The 25,078-nt window shown below is 65.7% G+C and overlaps 2 protein-coding genes and 1 long non-coding RNA gene across 5 annotated transcripts in view; all 3 read right to left on the bottom strand.

Moving 5' to 3' along the window:
- The window catches only part of JAG2 (jagged canonical Notch ligand 2), a 25,819-nt gene extending 21,606 nt beyond the window's left edge, over nucleotides 1–4,213 (bottom strand). The window contains exons 1-4 of the mRNA XM_040478455.1: nucleotides 4,169–4,213; nucleotides 3,157–3,307; nucleotides 2,940–3,037; nucleotides 472–637 (exon numbers count right to left, since the gene is read on the bottom strand). Coding sequence (XP_040334389.1) covers nucleotides 472–637; nucleotides 2,940–3,037; nucleotides 3,157–3,307; nucleotides 4,169–4,213 — 460 coding nt within the window. The remainder of the gene's footprint in view (nucleotides 1–471; nucleotides 638–2,939; nucleotides 3,038–3,156; nucleotides 3,308–4,168) is intronic.
- A 629-nt stretch (nucleotides 4,214–4,842) lies between these two features.
- NUDT14 (nudix hydrolase 14) lies at nucleotides 4,843–12,114 on the bottom strand. 3 transcript variants are annotated; one of them, XM_040478405.1, is made up of 6 exons: nucleotides 11,948–12,114; nucleotides 9,244–9,252; nucleotides 8,940–8,983; nucleotides 8,362–8,426; nucleotides 7,910–8,147; nucleotides 4,843–5,160 (listed from the first exon to the last, which is right to left on the bottom strand). In XM_040478405.1, the coding sequence occupies exons 1-6, from the start codon at nucleotides 12,026–12,028 to the stop codon at nucleotides 4,920–4,922; spliced, it is 678 nt and encodes a 225-aa protein (XP_040334339.1). In that variant the 5' UTR covers nucleotides 12,029–12,114; the 3' UTR covers nucleotides 4,843–4,919. The 3 variants fall into 3 exon arrangements, with proteins under 3 accessions (XP_040334339.1, XP_040334338.1, XP_040334341.1); XM_040478404.1 differs by having other exon boundaries at nucleotides 9,244–9,300; XM_040478407.1 differs by lacking the exon at nucleotides 9,244–9,252 and having other exon boundaries at nucleotides 11,948–12,113.
- A 7,268-nt stretch (nucleotides 12,115–19,382) lies between these two features.
- The window catches only part of LOC121032371 (uncharacterized), an 11,990-nt gene continuing 6,294 nt past the window's right edge, over nucleotides 19,383–25,078 (bottom strand). The window contains exon 2 of the long non-coding RNA XR_005791259.1: nucleotides 19,383–20,469. This is a non-coding gene — a long non-coding RNA (uncharacterized LOC121032371). The remainder of the gene's footprint in view (nucleotides 20,470–25,078) is intronic.

The raw sequence follows: 25,078 nt of genomic DNA on the forward strand, positions 1-25,078 counted from the left end.
CAACAAGTTCGGGACGAGACTGACAGCTCGCTCGCCCATTCGTCACCCGCGTACCTGCATATGCATGAGGGGGCGGGGCCGCGCCGCGGGGTGGGGCTGGGGGGGGCGGCCGGGGGCGCCCGCTTTAAAGGCGGCGGAGGGCGCTCCTGCCCGCGCCCAGACCCGGCGCGCGCTTCTCCAGGCCCCCGGGCGTCGGGGGTTCCGTCACGCCTCCAGTGAACCCGGCGTGCGGGGGCAGGCGCCGCCAAGCGGCCTCCCCTCGCCCGAGCCCCGCCGGGTGTCAGGAGCCGGGGGTGGGGCGCCCCTGAGGTCACCGCCGAGGTCCCCTCCCATCAGTGCGCCACCGCCGCGGTCCTCGCCGTCCCGGGGGAGAAGCCGCCTGCTGCACAAATCAGGGCTCTGCCCCCACGCGGGGCGGGCGCGGCCTGGGACCCTTCCTTAGGGAACGTCCCCCCTCCGCGCAGCCCCTACCGCCTCCACGCCGGCCGCAGGGGGCGCTGCTCCTCTCCGACGCCCCTGCCCTCTCGCCGCACGGCTCGCGGGTCGGGCAGCCAGGCAACAGATGCTCCGCGGCGTAGGCTGGGTGCCCAGGTCCTCGCTGGCGCAGGGGTCGCCAGGCCTCACCCTTGCCGAACGCCTAGGCCGGACCCTGGGCTGGGGCGGGGACACAGGGGGATGACGAAGGAATAAAAGACGGTAAAAGACGGTGGTGGACGCTCAAAGGGACCAGGGGAGAGCTGCCCCAAGAGGCTCTTCCTGCTGTCCTGGTCACCAGGTCCCCACGTCCCGTTTCTCCGTCATCACCGTGCTGCCCTCTGCCGGGGTAACCTCGCGCCGCCCCCCCCCACCACCCATCCGGGGTCAATACCAAGGGCTCCTTGTCTGCAAACATCAGCCCCCCTCCAGCAAGCAGGGTCCCTTCCAGGGCTGGCGGTCGTCTTGGCGGTTAGGGACCCGAAGTCCACAGGGGTCTTCTGACCCCACCCCCACAAAAACTGGGCTATCTTCTCAACTCTGGCTCCTGGAGCGAGTCTGTTGCGGGCCCTTGGGCTGGAAGTACAGCCCCCTGCCTGGAGCTTGTAATTGCTATGGGGTGGGGGGAGGCACAGAAGGCTTCCTGGGAGAAGAGGCTTTCAAGGGGGCCAGACTGATGCCGCTCAGCAGCCCCTCTAGGATGCAGGCCACAGGAGCAGCTGGAAGCCCCTGAAGGGATGGGCCTGGCACCCATCCCTGCAGACCTGAGCCCTGGCTGCTGGGATGGGGGGGGGAGGGGGGGCAGGACACACACCAAATAAGGGAATGCAAACTGGGTTGGAGCCTTCCAGTTACTGCCTGCAGGGGAGGGGTCACAGGGAGGGGGGCGCAGGGTGGGGGGCTCCTTCTCTTTGGCTCAGAAGCAGGCACCCACATACTCCTGGCCCCTAGACAAGCGAGGAGACCCAAACACAGCTCCAGGGGCCCAGGGCTCCATCCTAGTCTGTGACCTCTGCCCCCACTATCCAGGAAAGTTCTAGGCACCTTTACCCAGCATTCAGCCAAGTGGTGAACCCTTGGGGGGGCCCGGCCCAGGCACGAACAGAGCTAGATTGACAAACTTAAAGGGTGAGGCAGGCGGGGCAAACTGGGCAGGGGGTCTACTAAGACCCAAAGGCAGATGAGTCAGCCAGGTGAGGAGCTGGGAAAAGCACGTGCAAAGGCCCTGGGGTGAGGGAGCCTGACCCAGGTGAAAGCCTGTGAGAAAGACACAACGGCAGAGGCACAGGGGGTGAGGGGCATAGGTGAGGCTGCTGGTGCTAGTGACTGCCGGCCGTGCTGGGCCTCTGCACTAGTCTTCTGCTGAGACCAAGGGGAAGTCACAGAGAGAAGCTGAGCTGGGTCGGGCTGCACTGTAGAGACTTCCATTTTCACAGAGATCCCTGGCTGCGGGGAGAGGGGCAGCAGGGGTAAAGCCAGGGCAGGGAGGCCCGGGACTGCCAGACCGGGGCCTGGCAGCAGAGGGACTGGGGTGGGGGTGGGGGGTGCAGAATCCCCAGACAAGTGGTGGGCGGAATCCAGAGAACAATCCCCCCACACGCCCCTCCCTCATCCACCTCTGAAGCTTCCTGCCCACAGCCAGCTGCAGGAGGGATAGGACGAGCTGGAGACTCGCGGAGCCCCCAGTTCCAGCAGCTGCTGAGTTCGGCAGGGGTTCTCTCCGTGCTCGGAGCGGTCTCAGCTGGGAGGTACCAGGGAGGGATGCTCACTGCATCTCAAGATTCAAGCTCAGCCTGTCGAGGGGGGTGGCCTCCCCGGGGCCCCTCCGGCTGGCCAGCCCTGCCTCGCGGGCAGAGAGAGCCCCCACCTGCCTTGCAAAGCTAGGGAGACAATGGCCTGCTGCCACCTGCCTCCCTCGGGGCCTTTCGGGAGCAGGGCAGCTGGGTGACCATCGGGGCGGTACCAGGGGTTCGGCAGACCCAGGGTGCCGGTCAGGGGCCGGCTCCTCGCCTCCCTGCCCAGCGTGCCCCACCCTGCAGGGCACAGAAGACTCCTGCCTCTCACTGCCCCCCATTCTCCTTCTGCTTCCCAGGAGCCTCAGCCCAGACTTAATTCCCAGGAGAGGTTCGAGTCACGAAGGTGGCCACCTCCGGCAAGGGGTGGGCCCTGGAGGCTGCCGGGAGAGGGAGAAGTCCTCCCCTCAGGGTGCTCCCCATAGGGGTTTCTGCAGCCTTGGGCCGGAGGGCTGGGGATCCTATGGGGCCCAGGGCGCCTGTATCACCCATGCTGGGCCGGGCTGCCCCGCCTCTTCCAGAGAGACCCCATCCCTGTTCTGGGGCCCACTGGGCCGCGACACCCACCTCTAGCCTGGGGGCTCCCTCCCCGAGCTCCCCAGTACCAGGGGCTCTCGGACATGCTCTGAGGTGGGCGCTTGACAAGGTGTGGGAGGGGCGGAGGCCCCCGACCTGGCAGGGGATCTTCAGGGCCAGGCCAGGGTGCAGGCTGCCCGGAGTCTGGATGGAGCCGGCTCGGCTCAGGAGGGAGCTGCGCTTCCGCCCGTGTTCTGTGGTGCTAAATATAGCGGCCAGGGAGGGGAGTTTCCGGTTACAGCCCCCCCCCCACCCCCCCGGTGCCGGGAAATCGATGCCAGCTCCATCAGGCCCAGCGGCACGGCCTGCTGACCTGCCCCCATCAGGCTGCAGAGCAGAATGAGGGGGCTGGAGCGCACCCAAGTCCGGGGGCTCTGCCCCTCGCCCCCCGCCTGCCGCTTCCCAGCCCCCAGCTGCTCCCCGGCACCAGCCTGCCAGGGCCCCTCTGAGGCAGCGGGCAGCACCTGCAGGTCAGCGAGGAGGGACAGTGGGGCCCTAGAGGGGGGCACCAGGCAGGCAAGAGGGAGGGAGGTGGGGTGGCTCTAGGCTGGGCAGGGTTCCCGCCCTGCGAGCCGTTCTCCGGATGCACCGAGGCCCAGCGCGGCCCGCTCCTCTGGACCCTGCCGCAGCCGAGCCCTGCCAGCCCCCTTGGTCGCACAGCACACACCTGAGGGCCACTCCCAGCAGTGTGCCACTCAACTGGCTGGGCTCCCTGGAGGCCCCACCTGGGTCGCAGCCAGCATTTGCATACAGGTGGTGCTGCTCGGGTGGGCCCCTTGGGCACAGCCTCCTCAGGACGGGCCTCGAATGCCAGGCCCAGGGGCTGTCTGTGCTGTGCCTGTCGCCCCCGCCCCCTCCCCGGCTGAAGGGAGGGGCCTTCCACGTGTGCTGCCTGAGTGGGGTCAGCCTGGGGCAGGGCAGGGGGATTACCGGAGGGCAGGGTGACCTCAGCCAGAGAGAGTGGCCCCCACCTGGCAGTGGGGTCTCAGTGGGAGCCAAAGGCAGGCCCTTCCTCAGCACCCGCCCCATTCCAGCCTGAGGTCTGGTCCGCGGGGACGCTGAAGTCAGGTTCGGAGCAGAGCTCCCGACCATGCCAGCTCCTACTGCCTGTGACCGCAACAGCCCGTGGGCACCCGGCCCTCCCCCAGCTGCCCACAACCCATCATCCGTGGCGCCGCCCTCGGTGGACCAGAGGACTTGGAGGGCTCTGGGGGGGAGGGCCAGGACAGGTCACCAGCTGCAAAGGGGGTCAGGCTGGCCCTCATTCCAGGAGCGTCCCCAGCGCTCAGGTTGGGCCCCCGTCCCCGACCGACCGACTGCCCAACCTGGACTGTGGTGACTGGCACACCCTTGCCACTTAGGACCCCCATCCACCCGCTTCGTATGGAGCATTTACTGGGAGCGTAGCTGAGCAGTCACCCAGCTCTCCTGTGAGCCCAAGTGTTTTAAGCGTCACAAAGGCAGCTCATGCAGCCCCTGACCCTTAAGACAGGCCGGTGTGCAGGGCAGGGGTCCTCCCAGCTTTGTAGGCCACGCCACACGCAGGCCAGCGGGCAGAGGGAGTTCTTATCACCGACTCCAACTGCCCAGAGCACTGCCCGGGCCGTCGGGTGGGGGGGCGGCGCTAGACCCAGAGCGGCCCTGGCTTCGGACTCCAGGAGAGGGTAGGGTCCTGGGAGCACGCGCCCTCGAGAATGAACAGCCTGCGGCTCTGTCCCCACCTCCTCCCCAGGGCTGGCTCTGCCACCGCTCCACGGCCACCCCATGGCCCACCACTCTGTCCTCCCTGAGCGCCTGGCCTGGCCGAGCCCCCACCTAAGGCCTGACCTTAGCCGTCTGCCGGCCACCAGCCGCCCTCAGCAGTCCCTGCCCTGCCTGCTGCCAGAGGCCTCTTGGTGGAAAGCCCACCCTCCCCCAGGGCCCATCAGGGAAAGACCCGAGGTCCCTCCACCTGCCCCAGCCCACCTGGGGCCACCGCTCGGAGCCAGAGGACACAGGCTGGAGTCGGTCGTACAAGCCTTTATTGGATCTGCAGGAGGTGACCGTGGCCGACCTTGGTCCCGACCCCCCGGAGTCTCACCGGGGACCCAGCCCAGGGGCCACACAGCTGAGGAACCACGAGATGCCAAAGAGGACACCAAGGGTCTTGGGGACATCCGGGTCATCCGCGAAGGCCTGGGCCCCATCCAGCGGCAGATGCACCACTTGGATGAGCTCGCCCTCCTCTGCCAGGCCCCCGCCCGGGCCGCTCCGCTGGGAATCGGTCACCTCTGCGTAGAACATGGTCTGGCTGGAGCCGGTCAGTCCCACGCCAGACCTGCGGGTTGAAACAGCACCTACTGAACCGCCCACACGGGCCTCACGGACACACCTGTCCTGCTCCCTCCAGCCCTCCTTCTAGCCCGCCCCCCCCCCCAGGGCCAGGCAGGCCAGTCTGGTAGGCAGGACTCCGGGGTGCACCCCCCCGGGCCCCCCACCCCCAGATTCCTGCGACCTTCGGGTGTAGCAGAAACCTGGCAGTATGCTGGGTGTGGCTTCTGTGATTCTTACGTCACGTGGCAGAGATGGAGGGATTCTGCAGGTGTAACTAAGGGCCTTAATCAGATGACTTTGACTCGTCCACAGAGATCACGTTGGTGGGCCTAACCGAACTAGGTGAGCTCTTCAGTGCAGGTTTGGAGAGGGGAGACAGGAGGAAGTCAGAGAGACAAGCCCGTCCCGCAGGCCTTGCGGACAAAGCAAGCTGCCCTGTGAGGGGGCCACGTGGTCCAGGCCCGCAGGTGGCCTTAAGTTGCTGACTGTGGTCCCCGGCCACCAGCCAGCCAGCCAGGAAACGGGGCCCTCGGTCACACAGCCACAAGGAGCTGAATTCTGCCGCGACTGTGTGCGCTGGGAAGGGGGTCCCGAGCCCCAGACGAGCCCAGCCGAGCCCAGCCGACCCTGACTGCAGGACAGCAAAACCCTGAGCGCTGGGCCCCGTTCCCAAGAAGCAGACGGCTGACCCACAGCGACTTTGAGGTCCTAACTGTGGGCTGACGGAAGCCGCGAGGTCTCTGCCACATTCGGCAGTGCAGACGCCAGGCAGGCCGCTGCCCTCTGCTCACGTGAGCCCCTCAGCCAGGGCCTCCCTTCCCACCCGAGGCTCCAGGCGGGCTGGAAGCAAGGGCCCTCCTGGCGACCCGTGTGACCTGCCCTGTGAGAGCCCCCAACCCCAGCATCTGCAGGACACCGGTTCCAGGCTGGGGACAGCCATGCTGAGGCAGCTGGGGCGTGGAGGGGTGTGGACAGGTGGCCAGAGCGGGCCGCTGGCCGCCAGGAGGGGGGCGGACACCCAGGGGAAGTGCGGTGGCCCAGACTGGCGAGAACGCGCAGCCACGGGAACTGCCGTCTGTGAGGGCAGGGCCGTGGCGGGGCCCGCCCGCGTCCCAGAACCGCAGGGGAAGGTCCCGCGTGAGTGTGCGGGGGGCAGGGGGACCGGGGGCGCCAGGCCAGCCAGACACCCGCAGGGCGGAGGCTGCTCTTGCAGACCTGCCCGGGCGCGGAGGGCAGAGACGGCTGACAGAGCTCCCGTGCCCCACCCCCCAGGAGGGCCAACCCCATCCCGGCCGGCCTCACCTAGCTGCTTCCCCCGCCCCAGACTCTTATCTGCCACAGTCCTCTCCCGATGGCCTGTTTACAACGGTGGCCACAGGCCGCGCCTTTGATGGAAGCGCCAGCGTGTGGGGTTTCCGGTCCCAGGTTCCGCCAGCTTGTGAAGGAGACAGGCACAGCCTTTGACCCAGAGCAAGAGGAATGTGCCTTCGGGCCTTGTCACCTGTGCCCGGCAGGTGAGTGGCCTGGTTCACCTCCACACGAAGAAAAGGCACGAGACCTCCCTGCTGTCTGTCCAGCCCCCGGGTCCCCAGGGACAGCTGCCCTGACCTCTCCTCCAGCCCCTCAGTCCCGCCCCCCTGCCACAGCCAGCCCTTGCCTCCAAAACGCAAGTCTTTACCATGCCCCTTGCTGCCTAGAGCCCTCCTGGGCTCCCCAGCACCCTCACGATCAAGCCACAGCCCTGCTTGTGGAAACGTTGCAGCCTGGGCCGCGCTTGGGCCGGCCTCTCTGCCACGACTCCGCCCAGGCTCACCTCATCTGGGGTCCCCCACCTTCCAGAGTGCCTCCTCCCGGCTCAACGCCAGCTCCAGATCAGGCCCCTCAGATCGTCTGGGACCCCAGCGCCGAGGAGGACGCCCGCAGGTCACCGAGGCCTGCCCCTCAGACCAAGACACTCAGCCGCTTGGCATCTTATGTTCGACGCGGGGGCTCCCTCGTGTGCCGGAGGTCAGCTCCAGCCCCCAGCCCCTAGGCCAGGGAGACACCGCGACAAAGCCCTGGGCCTGGGCCCCACACCGAGTGGTTCCTGCACTGGGCTGAGGAGCAGAGCTCCCCCCTCTGGGGACGGCTGCCAGCGGCCAGTGCTCAGCGCTGGGGACGGGGTGTCACTGCCAGGACCGTCCTCCTGCTCCCAGACTTCACCAGGGTCAGGGACCCTGACGGCATTCCTGGGGCAGGGGCGGGATGGGCCTCACCCCAACATCCCATCCTGGGAGGACAGCCCCAGCTGCGGGCCTCGTGGGGAACATGGTGGGGACACCCGGGCTCCGGGCCACACGGCTTCCGCTCCCCAGCAAGGCCGGACCCCTGCCCCCCCCCCACCCCAGCCTCATTCCTGAGGCGCCGCCGTCTGCCAACAGATCTGTGACTCACCCCCACCCCCAGCGCCCGGTGCTTAATCCCACAGGAAGTAGAGGTATCTGTCGGCAGCAGCTGCTAGGGCCACAGGGTGGGGGCGCCGCGTGCTCCAGAACTGCCCCCCAGAGCCCCGGGTTCCGGCCTGGATCGCGATCTGAGGTGTGTGCTGCCCCACCTCCCCCCAACTCCATGTTGGAAAACAAAGAGGAGCCGCACACCCGTGAGGACGGGGCGCTCGCTGCCCCCCCAGCGCGTCACACCCCCCGGGGGCGGTGCTGACCACAAGATGCCCCCCCACCCCGGCCTGGCAGGCCCGCGGGCCCAACCCCACTCACTTGTAGGTGGCGACCCGGCGCAGGTCGGAGGGAGCCAGCCGGTAGCCGCACTCCTCCCAAGCCTCCGCACAGGCCACGTCCTCCAGCGAGAGCCCAGGGTGGTCCACGAGGCCAGCGCACAGCTCGTAGGTCACCCCCGCCGAGCCAGGCAGCTCCACCTGCAGCGCCCGGGGTCCGTCCTGGGCCACGGCCGCCAGGGACCCGGGGAAGAGGCGCTCCACCTCGCCCACATACACAGCTGGGGGCCGGGGGACGTTGACCACGGTCACAGCCGTGCTGTCGAGGCCTCCACGCGCCCCGCTCCAGGCCAGACCCGCTCACGGGGTGTTAGTTTCCCCTGGAGACCCCCCCCCCCGCCCCATGTCTGCGTTCGGACCCGATGGCCCCCAGGGGCCTGAACGTGCCCCCTGCAGCCCTCCCCTCCCCCCGCGGCCCGCTCTGGCCGGCCTCACCTGGCCGGAACTGCTTCACCAACACCAGGCTCTGCTGGGAAGAGTTGAACATGAGAATGGCCACACTGCGGGGGGTGGACAGAGCTCAGCACGGAAGCAGCCCCCTCACCTCGTCTCCCTGGGGCCCCTGGCCCCTATGCCCCGTTCCCAGCATGCCGGGCCCACCTCCTCTCCCCAGCAGCCTGGGAAAACTGGTCCCTTACCGGGATGGGGAGACTGAGGCCCAGGCAGGGCCAGGGCTGGCCAGGCTCACTGCGTTCCAACTGGCCGAATGGGGGCAAGAGGGTGGGGTTAGGGTTAGCTAGGGGTGGCAGCAGCCGAGGCCGGGTGACTGACGGGACACGTGGCCCCCGCTGGCCAGCCGCCCACCAGCCACGCTCCTCGAGCCACACTGCCATCCAGCCCACACCCCTGATGCCCGGAGCGGGCGAGGGCACCCAGATGGCCTCTTCCAGGTCCACCGGGGCCTGAGCCGGGAGCCAGAGGCAGGGGTGGGGCTCCAGGCCTCCAGGGGCCCAGCGTCCCAGCGGGCAGCAGTCGGGGGCTTCCCAGGCAACCAGGCCAGGCTGGGCTCTCACCTGTCATGTGTCTTCATGAAGTCCCACGACTTCTGAGTGCCATTCTGAAAGAAATGGCACAGGGGTGAGGGTGGGCCGCGGGGCTGCCAGCGAGGCTCCAAGCGCTCAGGGCGGCTGAGAAGGCCAGACGACCCGCGCACCGCACGGGCCCGGAGACCCACTCGAGGCCCACCGAGGGAGCCTCAGCAGGTGGGGGAGGAGCAGGAGCGGGCCAGCCGGGGAGGTCAGCGACAGTCTGGTGCTCCAGTGGGGGGGTGGGGCGAGGCAGAAAACCAGAGCAAATGGTGGAAAGGCACAGGCTGACCTCAAGTCGCTGCAAAGAGACGTATTCTGTCAGCAAGTGGAGGGTGGGCTGTGGGGGCTGTGGGGGAGAGACAGGCAAAGGTGTCCTTGCAGTCAGGACAGGGAGGGTCCCCAGGGCACAGAGATCAGGTGTTCACTGCTGATGCTCCCTCGGGCCAGGGGACAGGGTGACAGGAAGGCAGGAGGGGCTGGCCGGCCTCCTGAGAGGGCATCGGCACCGCCCGAGGCAGGCGGGAGGCGGCCCTGCAGGATGCAGTGATGTAATGACAACGACGGTGACCGGCCGGGTGAGAGCCCCTCCCCCAGCCCGGTGTCTGTCTCAGGCCGTCTCTCGCACATCCTGTGGTCCTGCTGTTTGGTCACTGGCCTCCACCGTCCTGCCCCCCAGGCCTGGGCAGCACACCCCCAAAGGGCTCCCGGGGCTCCAGGCAGCCATCAGTGAACGAAGGAGGTGGTGCAGGGCCTGCTGGGGGACGGTCAGGGGGTGCGAGGGGCCCAGACTCCTGCCAGCTGGACACCGCTAGACAAGGTGGGCTCCCATCCCAGGGCCCAGAGCCAACAACAGCATCCACTTGGCCCTGCCTGCTCCCCAAGGGGCCTTTGCCAACGGGGCTGGCCCTAGGGCCCTGGGGCCCCGCCCCGAGGCGGCCTGTCACCAGCGGGCTTAGCCTAGCCACCCTCGGTCACTGGGCCGGCCCTGAGGCCCGGGAGAGCTGCAGGCCCCACTTTTGGGGCTCTATCCAGGCCCTGAAGACACGAGAGACACAGAATGTGCCGCTGGGACCACAGGAGAGGGAGGACTTCCTGGAAGAGGTGACAGTGCACCAGGCCCCACTGAAGCGAGTGAAGGGTGTTCCAGGCAGAGGCCCCCACGCTGGTGCAAGAGGAGCGGGGGAAAATTGGTTTCGGCTCGGCTGGAGGCAGAGGAGTCCCAGAGGAGTGGTGGGGCCTTTGTTTCCAAGGCGGCGGGAGGCTGGACACCCTGTGGTGCGCAGGCCGGGCTGCCTGGGAGGCCGTTGAGAGGCACCACCCCCAGGAGGCAAGCCTGGGCCTGCCTGCCATCTGGCCACCCTGGGGCCAGCCACCCACCCAGGACGGGCTCCAGGGGAGGCCTGCTGTGCCTCCGGCCTCCCTCGGGATACGGGCCACCTCGTGCGAGTCTTGGGCACTCTCTCAGCTCAAGATCAAAGTGTCTGTCAGACCCTCAGGTCCAGCCAAGGCAGGGTGCCAGGGGCAGTCCAGGAGAGCCGGTGAGGCCCAGCCAGCCCCTCCACAGGACCCCCGGACCAGCCGGTTGGGTCCTAGGCCTGGTTAATCTTCCAGGGGCCCTGGGAGGGAGAGACAGGACTTCAGAGCCACAGACATGACCTGCCTCTGGCCTGTCTGGCCGGCACGTCTCCCCTGACCAGGGGTAGCTAATGACAAAGGGCTGCAGATGTCCCTCAGTGGCACGCACAGCCCAGCCCGATGTCCCCTGGAGGCGTGCTGCGTTGGTTCCCAGGACTGTGCCCATCACGGCCTCCTCTGCTCTGGTCACCAGCACCCATTAGTGGGAACACACGGACAAGCTACCACACTTCACAGGCACGGGGAGAGGGGCGCCCGGCTGGCTCAGTCTGCAGCGTGTGCGACCCTTGATCTTGGGGTTGTGAGTTCGAGCCCCATGCTGGGTGTAGAGATTACTTAAGGATAAAATCTGAAAAGAGTTCCTGGGTAGCTCAGTCGGTTAAGCATCTGACTCTTGACCTCAGCTCAGGTCAGGATCTCAGGGGTGTGGGTTCCAGCCCCACGTTGGGCTCTGCACTTAAAAACAAAAACAAAACCGGGAGAGAACTGTAGCCACGGGCCCTAGAGCAGTTATGCGCCTGGCCCACCCTGCGCCTACCCACCGCCTCCCCCCCGGAGCCTCAGCCCCTGGGGGGCTGCGCAGCCACAGTCAGTGCCAGGGAGAAGGGCAGCCACCTCCAGGCCCCTGTCTGTCACCTGACCCCCTGCGTCTGTCCCAGGCCAGCACTGCCAACTTGGGCCCATCCCAAGGACGGAGCCAAAGGACTACACGGGCAGGGCAAGCGAGGGCCGCGGGGGCCTCCCTCAGGCTGGAGGCTGCTGAGCGAAGGGCCGCGGAGAGGACAGGTAGCCGCAAGCCCAGAGGCAGCCGGGGAGAGGAGCACGGCACACCCGGCCCAGCTGTCCCGACTGGGAGGCGGGCGGGCGCCGGTGGACCCGAACCACAGAGCTGGTTCTCGTTCGCCCCACAGATACTTCTCCCGAACCTGCTATGTGCGTGGCGCCCAGGAAGTCGGCTGGCCCTGCTCTTCCTGTGACAGGTGGGAGGGCGGGGTGGGGGAAGGATGCCCGAGGGGCAGCCCGTCTGCCGGCCGAGCAGGTGGGGACTCTGAGGTGCCCTCGGAAGCCAGCCCACGTGCAGAGCGCTGGGGCCCTGCCAAGCCTCCTTGGAGGGATGAGTGGTCCCCCAGCGGCGTCCCGACCCGGGCGCTCACCCCGGCTGGGAACCCGGCTCGAACCGGAGCCGCACGCAGAGCCGGGGAGCTCGGCCAGGCGCGAGGGGCGGGGCTCCGGTGGGGGCGGGACCTATGGGGGGGCGGGACCCGGCGGGGGCGGGGCTCCGGCGGGGCCGGGGGAGCCGGGGGAGGGTTGCCCACGGTGAGCGGGGCCGCGGAAGGCGCACGCGCGGGCGGGCTCACCTGGCGGTAGTGCAGCGTGAGAGGCCGCAGGTAGGGCGAGGCTGCGCAGCGGCCCACGGCCGCGCCCTCGATGCGCTCCATGGCAGCGCGCCGGGCAGCCGGGTCCGGGCGGCCACGGGCAGAGTGCGCACGGGCCTCGGGCGCGCGGCGCGTGACCCGGATTTGAGCATGCCCAGTGCGCGCGGGGCGGGGCGGGGCGGACGGGCGCCGAGCGGGGGCGGGACGGGGCGGACCGCGGGCGGCACCTGCCAGGGGGTCTGGGGGCCGCGCAGGTGAGGCGCTCCCACTTCCGCGCGCTGCGGGAGCCGAGCGGGGAGGGCCAGCCCGGTGGACCCCGGCTGCGGCGCAGGGCTGGCGGGCGGGGCTGGAGGGGACCCGCCGGACCCGGGACTTCGCGGTCCAGCTGCGGCGGGATGAGCCGAGCGGCTGCCCCAGCCCACACGGGTTGACCAAGGCCCGGAGATTAGGTGGGGGTCAGGCCCCAGCCGGGGAGAGGCTGGGCCCTGAAGAGAACGGTCAGGGGTCGGGGCTGCCTGGTGGCACCTGCGAGAGGAGGAAGGAAGGGGTCGGTCGGCGGCTGCGCGCGGGGTCACTGAGCGGGCGACGGTGGGGGACAGTGTAGTCACCTCCAGGGTGCCCGTTGGCCCGGAAGACAGAAGCTCTGGAAGGAGGGCGAGGCAAAAGAGCCCGGGAAGGGGGCGGGACCAGGGCCGTCGCAGAGCCGAGCCCTCCCCTGGGGGGGCAGGGGGCTGGCCTGGGAGGCACTGCCCACCTGCCGGACTCGGGAGGAGCTGACACTCCCTGTCTCTGGAGCTGTCCGGGCCTCACCTCTGGAGCCTGCTGCTACCCACACCTTCCTGGGAAGTCCCACCGTGCTGACACCCCTCTAGCTGTGGAAAGGCCCCAACAGCTAGCTGGACTCCTGCCTTGGGCGTGGATCTGCGGACCCCTTCCAAATTCACCCACTGCCTCCCCGGGACCATTAAGGTCCGCGGGGTTGGGGAGCTGAGTCCTGCTCTCTGAACTACGGCCCCAGGGCTAATAGCCCAGACAGGTCTGGCCATGTGGCCCCGAAGCTGACTCCCATGTCTCTTTATCCATTGCTGCGTAAGTGCAACAAGGCACCCCAGCATTTCGTGGCTCAAAGCAAGCACCCATTTGTTGCTAGCTCAGTCCATGGATGGCCCCCGCCCAGATGGGCAGCTCTCCCCTCGGGTTTGTCTGCGGTTGTGGTCAGGAGCGGCAGGGCTCCGTGGGCTTACGTGACCCAGATGGCCTCTTTGCCGTGTGTCTGGCCGCTCCCATGGGCTGGCTGGCCTTCTCCCGGTGTGTGACCTTTCCGTGTGTGGCATGGCAGTCTCGGAGCAGTGGGGTTCTCCCACCACAGCAGCTCCCCCAGCACATGGTCACGAGGCCGTGTTTCCCACGACCCACCTCAGATGTCTTGCAGCACCATTTCCACTGCGTCCTGTGTCACAGAGAAAGTCCTGGGCTGCCTGGATTCCAGGGAAGGGACCTCACAGGGCTCTGGAGCACCGGGCCCCCAATAACCCTGTAGGGGTTTGCCCCTCCCAGCCTTCGCCACCGCCTAGTGTCCTGGGGGGGGGGGCGGGCGGGCAGAGAGACGAACACCAGGGCCCGTCCCAGAAGCTGGCCCCACCCCACCCAGCAGCCAGGTGTACCTCTCCTGCACACACTCCGGGCCCAGGGACGCTCCCTTCTTGGAGCACAGGACAAATCACAGAGCTGAGCTGGCAAGAGCCCCGGCCTGGGCAGAGGAGGGGCCGCAGGGAGCTGCAGGAGCATCTGGGAAGACGCAGCATCTCACAGAGCATTGTTTCCTTCACACTGAGGCGGAAAGCACTGTCCGCATCACAGAAGCTCACAGAAGCGGCTCGTAGCCTAGACTGCAGAACTTAACGTCCCTTCAGTACCAGCGAGGTGCTGCTCCTCTGGGAACTATAGTGGCGGTTCTGTAGAGCTGCCGTCTGCCCTGCTCAGTACGCTCCCGGCTGGACGGCTGGCTCGGGAGACCTTCTGTCCGCCGGCTGTACTGGCAGCCGGAGGCAACGCGCACCTCCCTCGGCGGGCCAGCAGGTGAGCGGTGTGCTCTCGCCCTAAGGGAGAGTGTCTGCTGGGTCATAAAAAGGAGGGGAAGTCAGATACACGGGTGAACTCGGCGTCATGCCGAGTGAGGGAAGCCAGACGCAAGAGGCCACGTGGCATAACCCCGTGGACGTGAGGCAAAACAGGCAAAATCCAGAGACAGGCGGCAGTTTAGGGATCGCCAGGGGCTGGGGTGGGGGGGCTGCTCCTGGGGATGAGGTTCCCTCTAGAGGCGGAGCCCGAGTTCTAGAGCGAGGCAGTGGGTGGAGAAGACCACTGGAGTGCATACAGGGTGAGAGGGTTAACGTCACGTGGATTTCAGTTTCTTTAAAAGGGAAAAACTGTCTGTAAAACCGCTCAAGGCGTCTCCCCCAGCCCCATCCCCCACATGCCCTAGGGCCCTTCCCCTTAGTCCTGGACGTGGATGTGCACCCTAAATGTGGACCTGGGGTCAGGAGGCCACGGGTGGCGGTGAGTCTCTCCGGGAAGGTGTGAATCCAGCCATCGTTCTGAAGTGCCTACCTCATCCAGGCGGCCTGGAACCGGGGGTCCCTGGTAACAGGCACTGGGCCGAGTACCCCCCTCAGTGCAGGGGGGGGGCAGGCTGGGGGGGCAGTCTAGCCAAGGAGGTGCCGCTCCCAGAGACCTGGAGGAAGAGGAAGGGTCAGGACGGAAGAAGCCCTCGGCCCTCAGCAACTGGGGCGCATCCCAAAGCCGCCTCCAGAGGCCCCGCTGAGCCCCATCCGGAGGCTGAACTGGTACGGAGCCCCCGTGTCCGTGCCCCAGCGCCACGGAGGCCAAACTGGTGGCTTAAGGCAGCACAGATTTGTTATCCTGCAGCTCTGAGGGCAGGGGTCCAACACAGGCCTCGCTGGGCTCAGCCGTCACCGGGGCCACTTTCCTTCTGGAGGCTCCAGGAGAGCACCTGTCTGACCTTTTCTGCTTCTAGAGGTGCCCATGCCCCTTGGCCCTCTCCCTGACTCTGCTCCCATCATTACGTCTCCTCCTCCTCCCCCCCCCCCCCCCCTTATAAGGACGTTGTGATGACCTGGCCCACCCCGATAATCCAGGCTGATCTCCCCACCTCAGTGAAGGACTTAATCATTCCGTGCCACATACGGTTCCGTTGCCCCAGTGCTGGGGACCAGGGTGTGGGCACGGGGAGCAGGGCAGTCCTGTGTCAGGAGGCCCTGGGGCAGTGGGATGCCGCCGGGGCTCCCGAAGGCCCTGCTCCTCGGCGCCGGGCGGGCGCTGGCGGGGCGCCCGGAGGCTGCCGCTGGCTGCTGCCTCCTACTCTCTGCAGGAGCGGGGGCGGGCTCACCGGCTGCACAGTGGTCCCCACGGGGAAGGGGGCCGCGAGCCCTGATGGCCTGGCCAGCAGGGCTTTCCGGTGGCACCAGGCTGCAGGGTGCTCTCAGGCAGTAGCCAGCAGCCTGGGCAGATAGACAGGCGGACACTGGCTTCCTCCAACGTTCAGCCTTTTCGTAGTGAGGGTGGTGGGTAAGCCGTGGTCCAGAGAGGTGAGGATGCTGGTCGGGGGCTCCTGGCGGGAGAGACTCGGGGTGGGGGGCAGCACCAGGAGTGAGGGCCAGAGGGGTGGGCCGGCAGGAACAGTGCAGCCGGGCCTGGGCGTGTAAAGCAGGTGCACAGCTAATGTGTGGAGGGGCTGAGCCAGAGGACAGTCAGGGAGGGGCAAGTTCAGGGGCACAGGCCCGGAAGCCCACCAGCTCTCAGGCGTGAGGACGAGGGGTGGGTGGGGCCCCGAGGGTGACGGTGCGGAGCTGTAGGGGTGCGTCTGGGCACCACACACAGGTGAGCAGGGATACCCGAAGGCAGGGAGCAGCTGAGTTACGGAGCACTCGCCGTCGTGCCCCACGTCACTCAGTGGTCGCTGGTGGCCTGCCCGTGCGCGTGTGTGTCCTGACCTCTGTGTCTCTGCAGCCAGCTGTGGGCAGAGGGCCTCCAGGCTTGGTGTGGGTGGGTCTTCTCCGCTAAGCAAAGGGGCCGAGCGAGGTGGGCACCTGTGCAGAGGACCCAGGGGCAGCAAGGCTCCTGCTGGGGCTGAAGCCTCACCTTTCTGGGGGGCTCGGCTCCCCAACCTCCGTGAGCCTGGGGGAGCACCGGGGGCGGCAACGGGGAGGAGGTACCAAACCCCTGATCCTTCCGGGCGCCCGGAGAAGCCTCTTTCTTCTTTTCACGTCAGTTAGGAAGGGACTTCGGGTGATGGCTGTGTGTTTTGTCTTGGGGTTTTTGCTTATCTTTTATTTTATCATTAGAGAGAGAGAGAGGAAGAGCGCAAGCGGGGGGGGGGGGCAGAAGGAGAGAGAATCTCAAGCAGGCTCCCCACTCAGTGCAAGCCCAACACGGGTCTCAATCCCGTTACCCTGGGACCGCGGCCTGAACCAAAATCCAGAGTCAGACGCTGAACCGCCTGAGCCGCCCAGGCACCTGGCTGTTTGTGCAGTTGTGGGTTGAAGGTATTTTTTTCCCGACCACACGGTATGTGTAACGCATTGGTTACGACAGGCTCAGCCACAGACAGACAGGGGAGCCGCCCACAGGAGTTCAGACGGCACGGGGTCGACCATCTCTCGTGAGAAGTCTGCAAGGAGGAGGCCCCAAAGCTGTCCCCGAGCTCCGCCACGCACAGCACGTCAGCCCTGCTCAACCTCACGGTCACAGGGTGGCTACCGTGGTCCGGGCCTTGTCTGCAGACCCCGTGGCATCAGTACACGGGAGGGGCTTTGCAATTGAGAGGAAACCCTTGCCCAGGAGGCCCCGCTCTGAGGACCAGTGACCATTCTCCTCCGAGGTCTGGCCGGGGGACATTGCCTTCCCTGAGCACAGACCACAAGGGTGAGGAGGAGGTCAGGTGGCGGCGGAGCGGACGGAGGGGAGCGTCCACTGCCTCAGCCCCACGGCCGGGGGACTTCAGCTCCTCCGCGCGTGCGCGTGTACGCGTGCCCGTTTCCCCTCCCGGGGTGTCCAGCTTGGGACCCCCTGCTAACTCGGCACTGGACGTTTGTCTCCTTCGAGGGAGTGTGCACTTTGTAGCACATTCAGAAGAGCATCCTGTTTGTACTTCCTTCCACGCTTAATCTTCTCACGTAATCATCCCTTCTCTTTCCTTCTCCTGCGATGGCTCGTCTTACGCGTCAGCGTGGCTGTGCCGCAGGGGCCCAGGTATTTGGGGGAACGTTACGCCCGGCGTTTCTGGGTGAGACGGACATCTGACTCGGCGAACTGAGGGAAACGGAGGCCGCCCCGGTGTGGGTGGGCCTCGTCCGATCAGTTGGGGCCTGAAGACGAAGGCGGAGGGGGAGAACCCGCCCCCTCTGCCCGTCTTCCAGCTGGGACACGGGTCTCCTCCCGCCTTTGGGCTCAGAGCGGGACCCACGGCCGGCTCTCCTGGGTCCGGTCGTGGGGCCTTGTGGCCAGCACAAGCAGGGGGGGACCTGTCCCTAGAGTGACAGCACGAGCATGGAGAGACCCATCCCTAGAGTGACAGCACAAGCCGGGGGGGACCCGTCCCTGAGAGTGACTTTTTTTTTTTTAATTTTTTTTTCAACGTTTATTTATTTTTGGGACAGAGAGAGACAGAGCATGAACAGGGGAGGGGTAGAGAGAGAGGGAGACACAGAATCGGAAACAGGCTCCAGGCTCTGAGCCATCAGCCCAGAGCCCGACGCGGGGCTCGAACTCACGGACCGCGAGATCATGACCTGGCTGAAGTCGGACGCTTAACCGACTGCGCCACCCAGGCGCCCCCGAGAGTGACTTTTATACACACAGACATTTATATATCCGTCTGTTTCTCTGGAGAACCCAGGTCAACGCCCCTGGTCATTCGGCGATGGGTCTTGTGTGGCGGCCACCCTGGACTGGTGCCCCTTCTCCAGGACCCAGGGGTCCCTCGTCTCCCCGATGACTTCCAGCCCAGCGTCACTGACCCGTGCCTTCCTCCTCCCTGGTCTGCTTCCTCATTTTGCCGGCCACACCTTCATCGTGTGAGAGGTGTCTCCCGAAAGCCAAGTATTTGGTGTCCTCAGCAGCTGAGATCCGGGCGGGTGTCCTAGCTTGAAGACGCGGCTGCCCAGGGCTGCCGGCGTCACAGAAACGGCTGAGCCAGTCCCTGACCCTTTGGGGGGGCCTGTGCCCCTCTGGCTGCGTTTGGATCCTGAAGTCCCATCGCGTCGGGTCTGGGATGGGCTTCTGGATCCTCAGCCAGCGACCCATCTGTTTGCAAACGTGTGCCCTGCAGTTTGTGACATTTTCTGCCTTCCGTTTGCTCACCGCTCCAGAACCCCGTTGGCTGGATGTCAGATCACACCTCTGTGGTCTGTTGTTTGTATGTCTGCCCTTCCGTTCTGCTGAATGGGAGCGTTTCTCAATTTTAACTTTCAACCCATCTCCCAAACTGCTGCCGTCTGTCTCTGACCCCGGGGAGCCCGTGCCTCCTCTCCCGCCCCCGCCTTCTCGGAGGCGCTGTCCCTGTTTCTCGACACGATGTTTCAGCCTCTAACAGGCGGTCCCTCGTGCGCACTCGCCGTCCTGTTTCCTGTAACTGTGGCCCCGTCTGTGTCTGGGCAGGTGTGTCACGGATGGGGGGGTCTGGTGTCACCGTCCAGCCCCGGGGGGGGCCCAGGTTTTCGTATCGGGGTCTTTTCTCTGGCCTGAGCCTTGTGGACGGAGCGCACGCTGACCCCGCCCACCGCCTCTGAGCCCTGGTCCCCCAGAGAGGCCGGACCGCATGGCCGGGCCGCTCGGGCTTTCTTCCTGCCGCGCTGCCGATGCCCGTGCCAGTGCCGCCCGGTGTCACTGCTGACTTCACGTCTGACTCCACAGTTCCACCTCTTTGCTTGCCCTGTTTTTCTTCAGAATTAGCTGATTTATCATTAACCTTCACTTTTCCTTACAAGCGCTAGAACAAATGGGATAAAACCAACAGGAGGGATTTGAATCGGAATGGCCCCTGGGTCTGTGATGACCTGGGAGAACATGCGTACAGGCTCCCTGCGCCCAGACGGAGCCCCCTCGTGCACCCAGATCTGCCTGGATCTCTCTGGGGTGCCTCTTTGTGGACTCGAATCCCCCGCTGTTGGGGACACCCCCACGGTTGGGGACACCCCCCCCGCTGTTGCGGATGCCCCCCTGCTGTTGGGGACCTGCGCCCCCCACTGCTGCCAATGCCTCCCCAGCAGTGTTGTGCTGCGTGTGCCTGGGGAAGCGGCACCGCTGGTTCAGACGGTAAAGTGCGAAGTGTTGTGCAAGGAGGAGAATATAAAAACCAGTTAAAAAAAAATAGCAAAAGAGACATGCAGGAGCCCGATACGAAATAGCACATTTTTGGTTCCCTGGAAGCCGCTGGGGGGACTGTCCCAGCAAAGCAACTTCCTCCAGACATCGTGTCCTGTCCCCTGGCTTTTAGCACTTGGTGTATGTCCCCGGCCTACGTTCTCCCTGTTTTGACAAGTGGCTCAGCTGAAGGCCCCCCAGGAGGAGAGACACCGCAGAGCCTTGGCCTCCCAGTCGGCGGGCAGGGACGCAGATGATCTCTGGACGCCCAGGCGCCCACGGCCCGGGCAGGGCAAAAGGCAGAGCTAGGAGGATGGGCTGCCCCGCGTGTCTGCTTCTGACCCACCAGGGTCCTCTGCGCACTCTCTGGCGTAGGTCAGGCACGTGTCAGAGCCGCTGCTCCTGGGGGAAGCCGTGTCCTCAGCTGCCCAGTCCGGATGGCCGACCCTCACAAGGCACAGCTGTCCCGCAGACCTCTCCCCCCACAGCCCTGGGGCTCCCTTCCTGGGGCTCCTGTGTGAGACACTGGGGTCTGCATGCTGGGCTTCTCTCTTTCTTGGTTTGCACGCTTGTCTTCCTGGAGCAGGTCTTTGAGAGAACACGTGGCAGATAGCGTGACACCTCGCATGTCTCAGAATGTTTTTTATTCCATCTCATACTCCGATGATGGCTTGGCTGGGTCTGGAATTCTAGGTTGGAACCACTTTCTGCAGCACTAGGGGCAGTGGGCAGGCAGGTCGTCGCCTCCTTGTCTGCCTGCCTCCCGTGTGGCTGCTTCTACTTCCGAAGGTGTCCTGAGGCCTCTTTTGGGACCCAAAACGTGTTGCTGTGGAGAGTGTCCCATTTGTACTAGAAAAGAGTGTGCCTCAGTTTATTGCATTATCCAAATTGTTCACATCTTTGCTTGTGGCTGCTCGAGCTGTCTGTGTGCAGAGAGGAGTTGGAGCAGGTCGCTTGTCATCTGTGGCTTTTTGTTTTCTGAAGCTATGTTTTTAGTTGCATATGTGTTCTGTTCTCTGATCTGAGAGTCATGTCACACTTATTGATATTCCTCTTTGTCCTTTGTGATGCTTGTATTTTAGAATGGTTATAACAGTCCATTTTATGCTTGGTATGTTTTACTGCAATAAAAAAGTATATAAAATAAAACAATCAGAAACCACACACTTCCAAACAGGAGAACACCGCTGATGAGCGACGTCCCGCGCCTACCATGGCCACACTCAACAGTTGGTCCACGGCAGATATGTGGTCGGGGCCCAAATGCTAGACAACTGCAAGGGAGGACCTGAGGACACTGAGATCCGAGAGACACATGAAGGAGTTACAACACGCGGGCGTGCGTGGGCCCTCATCAGACCGACTGTCCAGGAAACTGGAACCAGACTGGGCACCAGTGTGCTGAGGGCACTGTAGTCCCTTTCTGGGAAGTATCTCTTAGCGATACAAACTGAAATATGAAGCCATACCTACGATTCGCTTCAGAACAACCGAGTGGGAGGAGGCGTGTCAGGGGGTGAGGACGAAAGGTGGAGGCCGGAGGCAGGAAGGATGGAGGAGGGTCTGTGTGAGCCGGGTGATAAGAGGCCAAACTCCACCCCCACGGCCCCCGTGCCCCCTGAAAGTCCTCTCCACCCGAGTCCTGCGTCTGTGATTTAGGCAAATCTTCTCTGAAGAGTCCCTTCTCTGTTTTGTTCTCGGAGGGAACTCGATCGTGCCGTCCCTCCTCCCACCGCTGTCTCTGCCCTGGTGCGGCTGCCGGCTCTGCACCCCGCCCTGTTCCAGGAGAGGCCTTGCCATGACCTTCCCTGGTTCCTTCTCTGGGGACACCTCCTGAGCCCCGTGTTTCAGTGGCATCACGACCTGTGTCTCCACTGGCTCTCTCTGAGACTTGGGCTCCTGCCTCTGGTTTCCTGTGCCCTCCCCCCTCCAGTCTGTCAGTCTGTCCTGCCCGGGACACCCCGGCCACATTACTCCCTTCTTCCCTCAGGCTGGGCTCTTCCTTGGCCTGGCCTTGCCAACTGCACCACAGAGCCTGCTGGGCTGGGACTCAAGTGCGTGTCGGGGGTCGGGGCGTCCTCCTGCTCACATGGAGGCCACGCCCCCCACCTCCTCCTTGCCGCCACCCTTCCTAAGGCCCCGACGCCCACCCCGGGCTTGCCCTCCTGGCTGCGTGGCTTCCCCCCCCCCCCCCGGCCTGAGCCCTGCCCCTCTCCCGCCGCTCCTACCTCTAACTGGGGGCTCAGTGTTGGGTGGCCCTGGGTCTGTGGCACCTGCACCCCGAGACTCCCGGGCTCCTCACTGGGATCCTCCAGGATGTGAGAGGTGGGGCGTCAGCTGTCCACAGCCCTTCCCGGGGCTCCTCGGGGGCTCGTGGGAGCCCCTCAGTGCACCTGCCGTTTCCCGTGTACGACTGAGCTGAGCTGTAAGCAACGCCCCGGCCCCTTCACCCCATGTGCCGCGTGTGCCCCGTGTGCCCCACGTGGGACTTGACGTCAGCCCCGAGGGCAGCAACGGGACCGGGTGGCCGGGGTGGCGTCACGTGGGGGCTGCCTGCCCCTCTGCTGCCCGACTGTGTCAGGGTCTCCCCAGGACAGAGTGGCCCGTGCAGCCCAGAGCCAAGGGGCGGTAGGGCCACAGCCCCTGGCCAGGTCTCAAAGGCTGCAGGGGGCGCAGGGTGGGTTTGGGGCGGCCCTCCTGGAGAGGGGGAGGCAAGGTTGAGCTGGAGCCTGGAAGGGACCCCGAGGCCCCCAGACGGGCAGAGAGCGTGTGGGTGTCAGGCAGAACCCTGGCCCTGACCTCACTCGGGCCCCGACGCTGTGCAGACCCAGGTTCCCGGGATCCGCACCGCCTTGCGGGTGGGTCCGTGTCCCCCTGAAGCTGGTGGCCGCGCCGTGGCCCCATATTCCCAACCTCTAGGCGCCCCTGGGTCTCGAAGGGAAACGGTTCGGCCAGGAGCCCCCAGAACGCGCAAGCCCCATCGCGGACCGTGCCCACCCGGAAAGCACGAGCAGGGGAACAATGCCCTTCGTGTGACAGACTTTCCCCTCTGTGGGAGAAAATAGAGTCTCACAGAATGGCGATTTCCTGCATTTGTGCCTGGGCCTGAGGGGTGATTCACGCAGAGACCTTCCACAAAGAGGAGCCTCTAGCCAAGTCCGCCAGGGCTGGGTGCCGCTGGGGCCCTGCACGCCCCCCGCCCCCCAGACCCCCAGGGCCAGGCAAGGTCCACCAGCCATGCGTCCTCTGAGCTGCAGCCCGACCCCAGCAGCTTCAACGTGTGCAGAGCGGCTGGAGCTAGACAGGCAGCAACAGGGCTGGGAGATGCCACGGGGGGCTTTCTGGAGGAGGGGGACCCGAGCGAAAGGCTAACAGCTATGCAGGAGCCAGCCATGGGGAGCTTGAGGAGAGCGTCTTGGGGGACAGTGGGTCCCCGCTCCAGAGAAGTGAGGGACAGGGTGCCTGTGGGCTTGAGTACCGAGGGGCCATAGGGAGGGCAGGCCATGGGCACCGCGGGGGGGGGGGGGGCAGGTTCGAGGCAGGCATGGCCGTGGCACCGCCTGGGCCGCTTCCACAGTGTAGGGCAGAGGGTAGAGTGTGGGGGGCACCCTCAGATATAGGGAGGCTGGGGAGTGATGGCCAGTGAGGACCACCATGCAGGGGCTGAGGCTGAAGGTGGCACTGGGTGAGGTGACAAACGGTCCCGAATGGCTCAGGCAGGCCCAGACCCTAGGGGATGTCAGACCTGCCCATCCTGTGGGGACAGTCCCTTGTGGTAGCAGGAGGAGCCCGAGGGCACCCTCTGAGGTCTTTCCCTTGTGGAGAAGAGGGGTGAGGGCAGGACCTCGGGGCAGGAGATTTGACCCCTGTACCCCGCAGGGGGCAGGGGGCAGGGGGCAGACCAGGCGGCCAGGACCGACCCGGGGCCCGGCTCCCGGCTCCCGCTGAATTGTTCTCCTTTGGAAACGCAGTGAGGATGCTGGTCTCCACCCGGGACAACGGGGCTGCCGGCTGAAGAGTCCTTTGCCGTGTCCCTCCCACGCTGACGTGTTCTCCAGGGCCCTCGGCCTGTCAGCCCATCTCCTGACTTTATTCTAACCTTTCTGTAGTCTCCAGGGCCAAAGGGCCACGTGTCCTTGAGCCGCCCAGCCACTGCCGCTCCCTGTGGACACTCCTTGGTCTTCCCTGGGCCAGGCCCTCGCTAACCACCCTCGTGGCTTCTCCTGAGGTTTTTGCCACCCCCCCCCCCCACCCTCCGCCGCACCAAAACCCACCGTGGCCAGACCACTCCTCCTCTGGAGTTCTGGGGTCCTGCCGGGGCACACCTTTCTCCCGCCCTTGCCCTCCCCCTTCAGGGCCCCCACAGTGCAGGGATAGTAGGGCTGACCACCTTGCTTTGGGTGACACACAGACCTCTCCTTGCGTGTCCCCGACACCCCTGCCGGGCTGGCCCACGTGGCCATGTGGCAAGGCTCCGCTCAGAAATCCCGCCGCTGAGCCTGCTTGACACCCTCTGGACCCCGTGGCATTGGCTGCTCCCGGCCAGGTGCCCACCCACCTGGCGGAGAGCACAGCCCAAGGGGGTGGGGGCCTGTGGACAGGCTCCTCCCACCCCCCCCCTGCTCTCTTTGGGCAGGCACCCTGTGGGGGGATTGGGGCTCTCCCCACCCCTCTGGCCCATTCCTGTGTCCCTCACAGCTGTGTCCCCCCAGATCTCTTCCACACCAGACACCCACTTGGCGTCTGCCTTTCAGACAGGTTCAAGTTGGAGCCTCTCCTAGACCTTGTGACCTCCAGCTCCTAAGGCCAAGGACCCCTGGGGGGCATGGCTCCCCTCTTCCCCTGGTGGGTGCTCAGTTCCTTGGTAAGTGCTCTGCCCTTTGTAAAGCACCTAAGTTCCAGTGCTGAGCTGGGTGCTCTCCGTCTGATGCCTCGCTTCACTTGCACAAACCCCCGTGTGATAGCTAAGGAGTTCAGAGGGGTACAAGGCTTGCCCAGGGTCACAGAGGAGCACCTCCAGCAGTCTGTCCCCGTGGGGACTCAGCCACATGGGGGCTGGGTGGCAACCCTCCCCTGGCTCCTCTGGCCTCGGACAGCAGTCTCCTGCAGCATTTAATTTCCTGGTTGCCCACTGTCCCCTTGGTCCTCTGCCAGCTCGTCCAAGCCTTTGGTCACCAACTTTTCATCAAGTTCTGCCATTGAAATGCCAGCAGTTTTTTTTCCCATTGAGTTGGGTTGAGGTTGGCGGGGGAAGGCAGCACAGGCCACACGGGGGCTTCAGAGGAAGGAAGTGCAAGAGATTCCAGGGCACTGGGGAGACGGGCAGGATGGGGGCTGGTCAAGGAAGGTCCACGCCGCGTGGGGGGGGACAGCGGCAGAGGCTGTGACCATCTGTGCCTTGACTCGCTTGGGCGGGAATGGTGGGCTCTGGTGCTGGGCCAGGTCCCATCTCCCACCCAACCCTAGACCCCACTCCCAGCTGTGGGTGAGCATGTGATCAAGGTCCAGCCAATCAGAGTGCTACACGGGGCTGCCCCCCCCCCCTCCGCGCCCACCGGGCCCTGGTGAGGGACCCCAAGAAGACAGCCGGTCCTCCAAGTGAGGGACCTCCAGGGTCCTGGTGAGGGACCTCCAAGAAGCAGAGCTGCCCAGCAGAGCCCAGGGGAGGGCGGAATGGGAGGCCTGGCCCCAGGTGGGGCAGCACCTGGGCCACTGTTTCCCTCACTACCC

Source organism: Herpailurus yagouaroundi, unplaced genomic scaffold (assembly GCF_014898765.1).
Source record: "Herpailurus yagouaroundi ecotype Mexico unplaced genomic scaffold, PumYag 141, whole genome shotgun sequence".
In the NCBI taxonomy this organism is placed as follows: Eukaryota; Metazoa; Chordata; class Mammalia; order Carnivora; family Felidae; genus Herpailurus; species Herpailurus yagouaroundi.

Excerpts from the sequence above, each read along its gene's own strand:
- NUDT14 (XM_040478404.1), bottom strand. The coding sequence starts at position 12,028 with ATGGAGCGCATCGAGGGCGCGGCCGTGGGCCGCTGCGCAGCCTCGCCC. Across the intron at positions 9,301-11,947 it reads TCACGCTGCACTACCGCCAG|CCCCCACAGCCCACCCTCCA; the intron begins GTGAGCCCGCCC and ends TCTCCCCCACAG. Across the intron at positions 5,161-7,909 it reads CGCCGGGTCGCCACCTACAA|GTCTGGCGTGGGACTGACCG; the intron begins GTGAGTGGGGTT and ends TTCAACCCGCAG.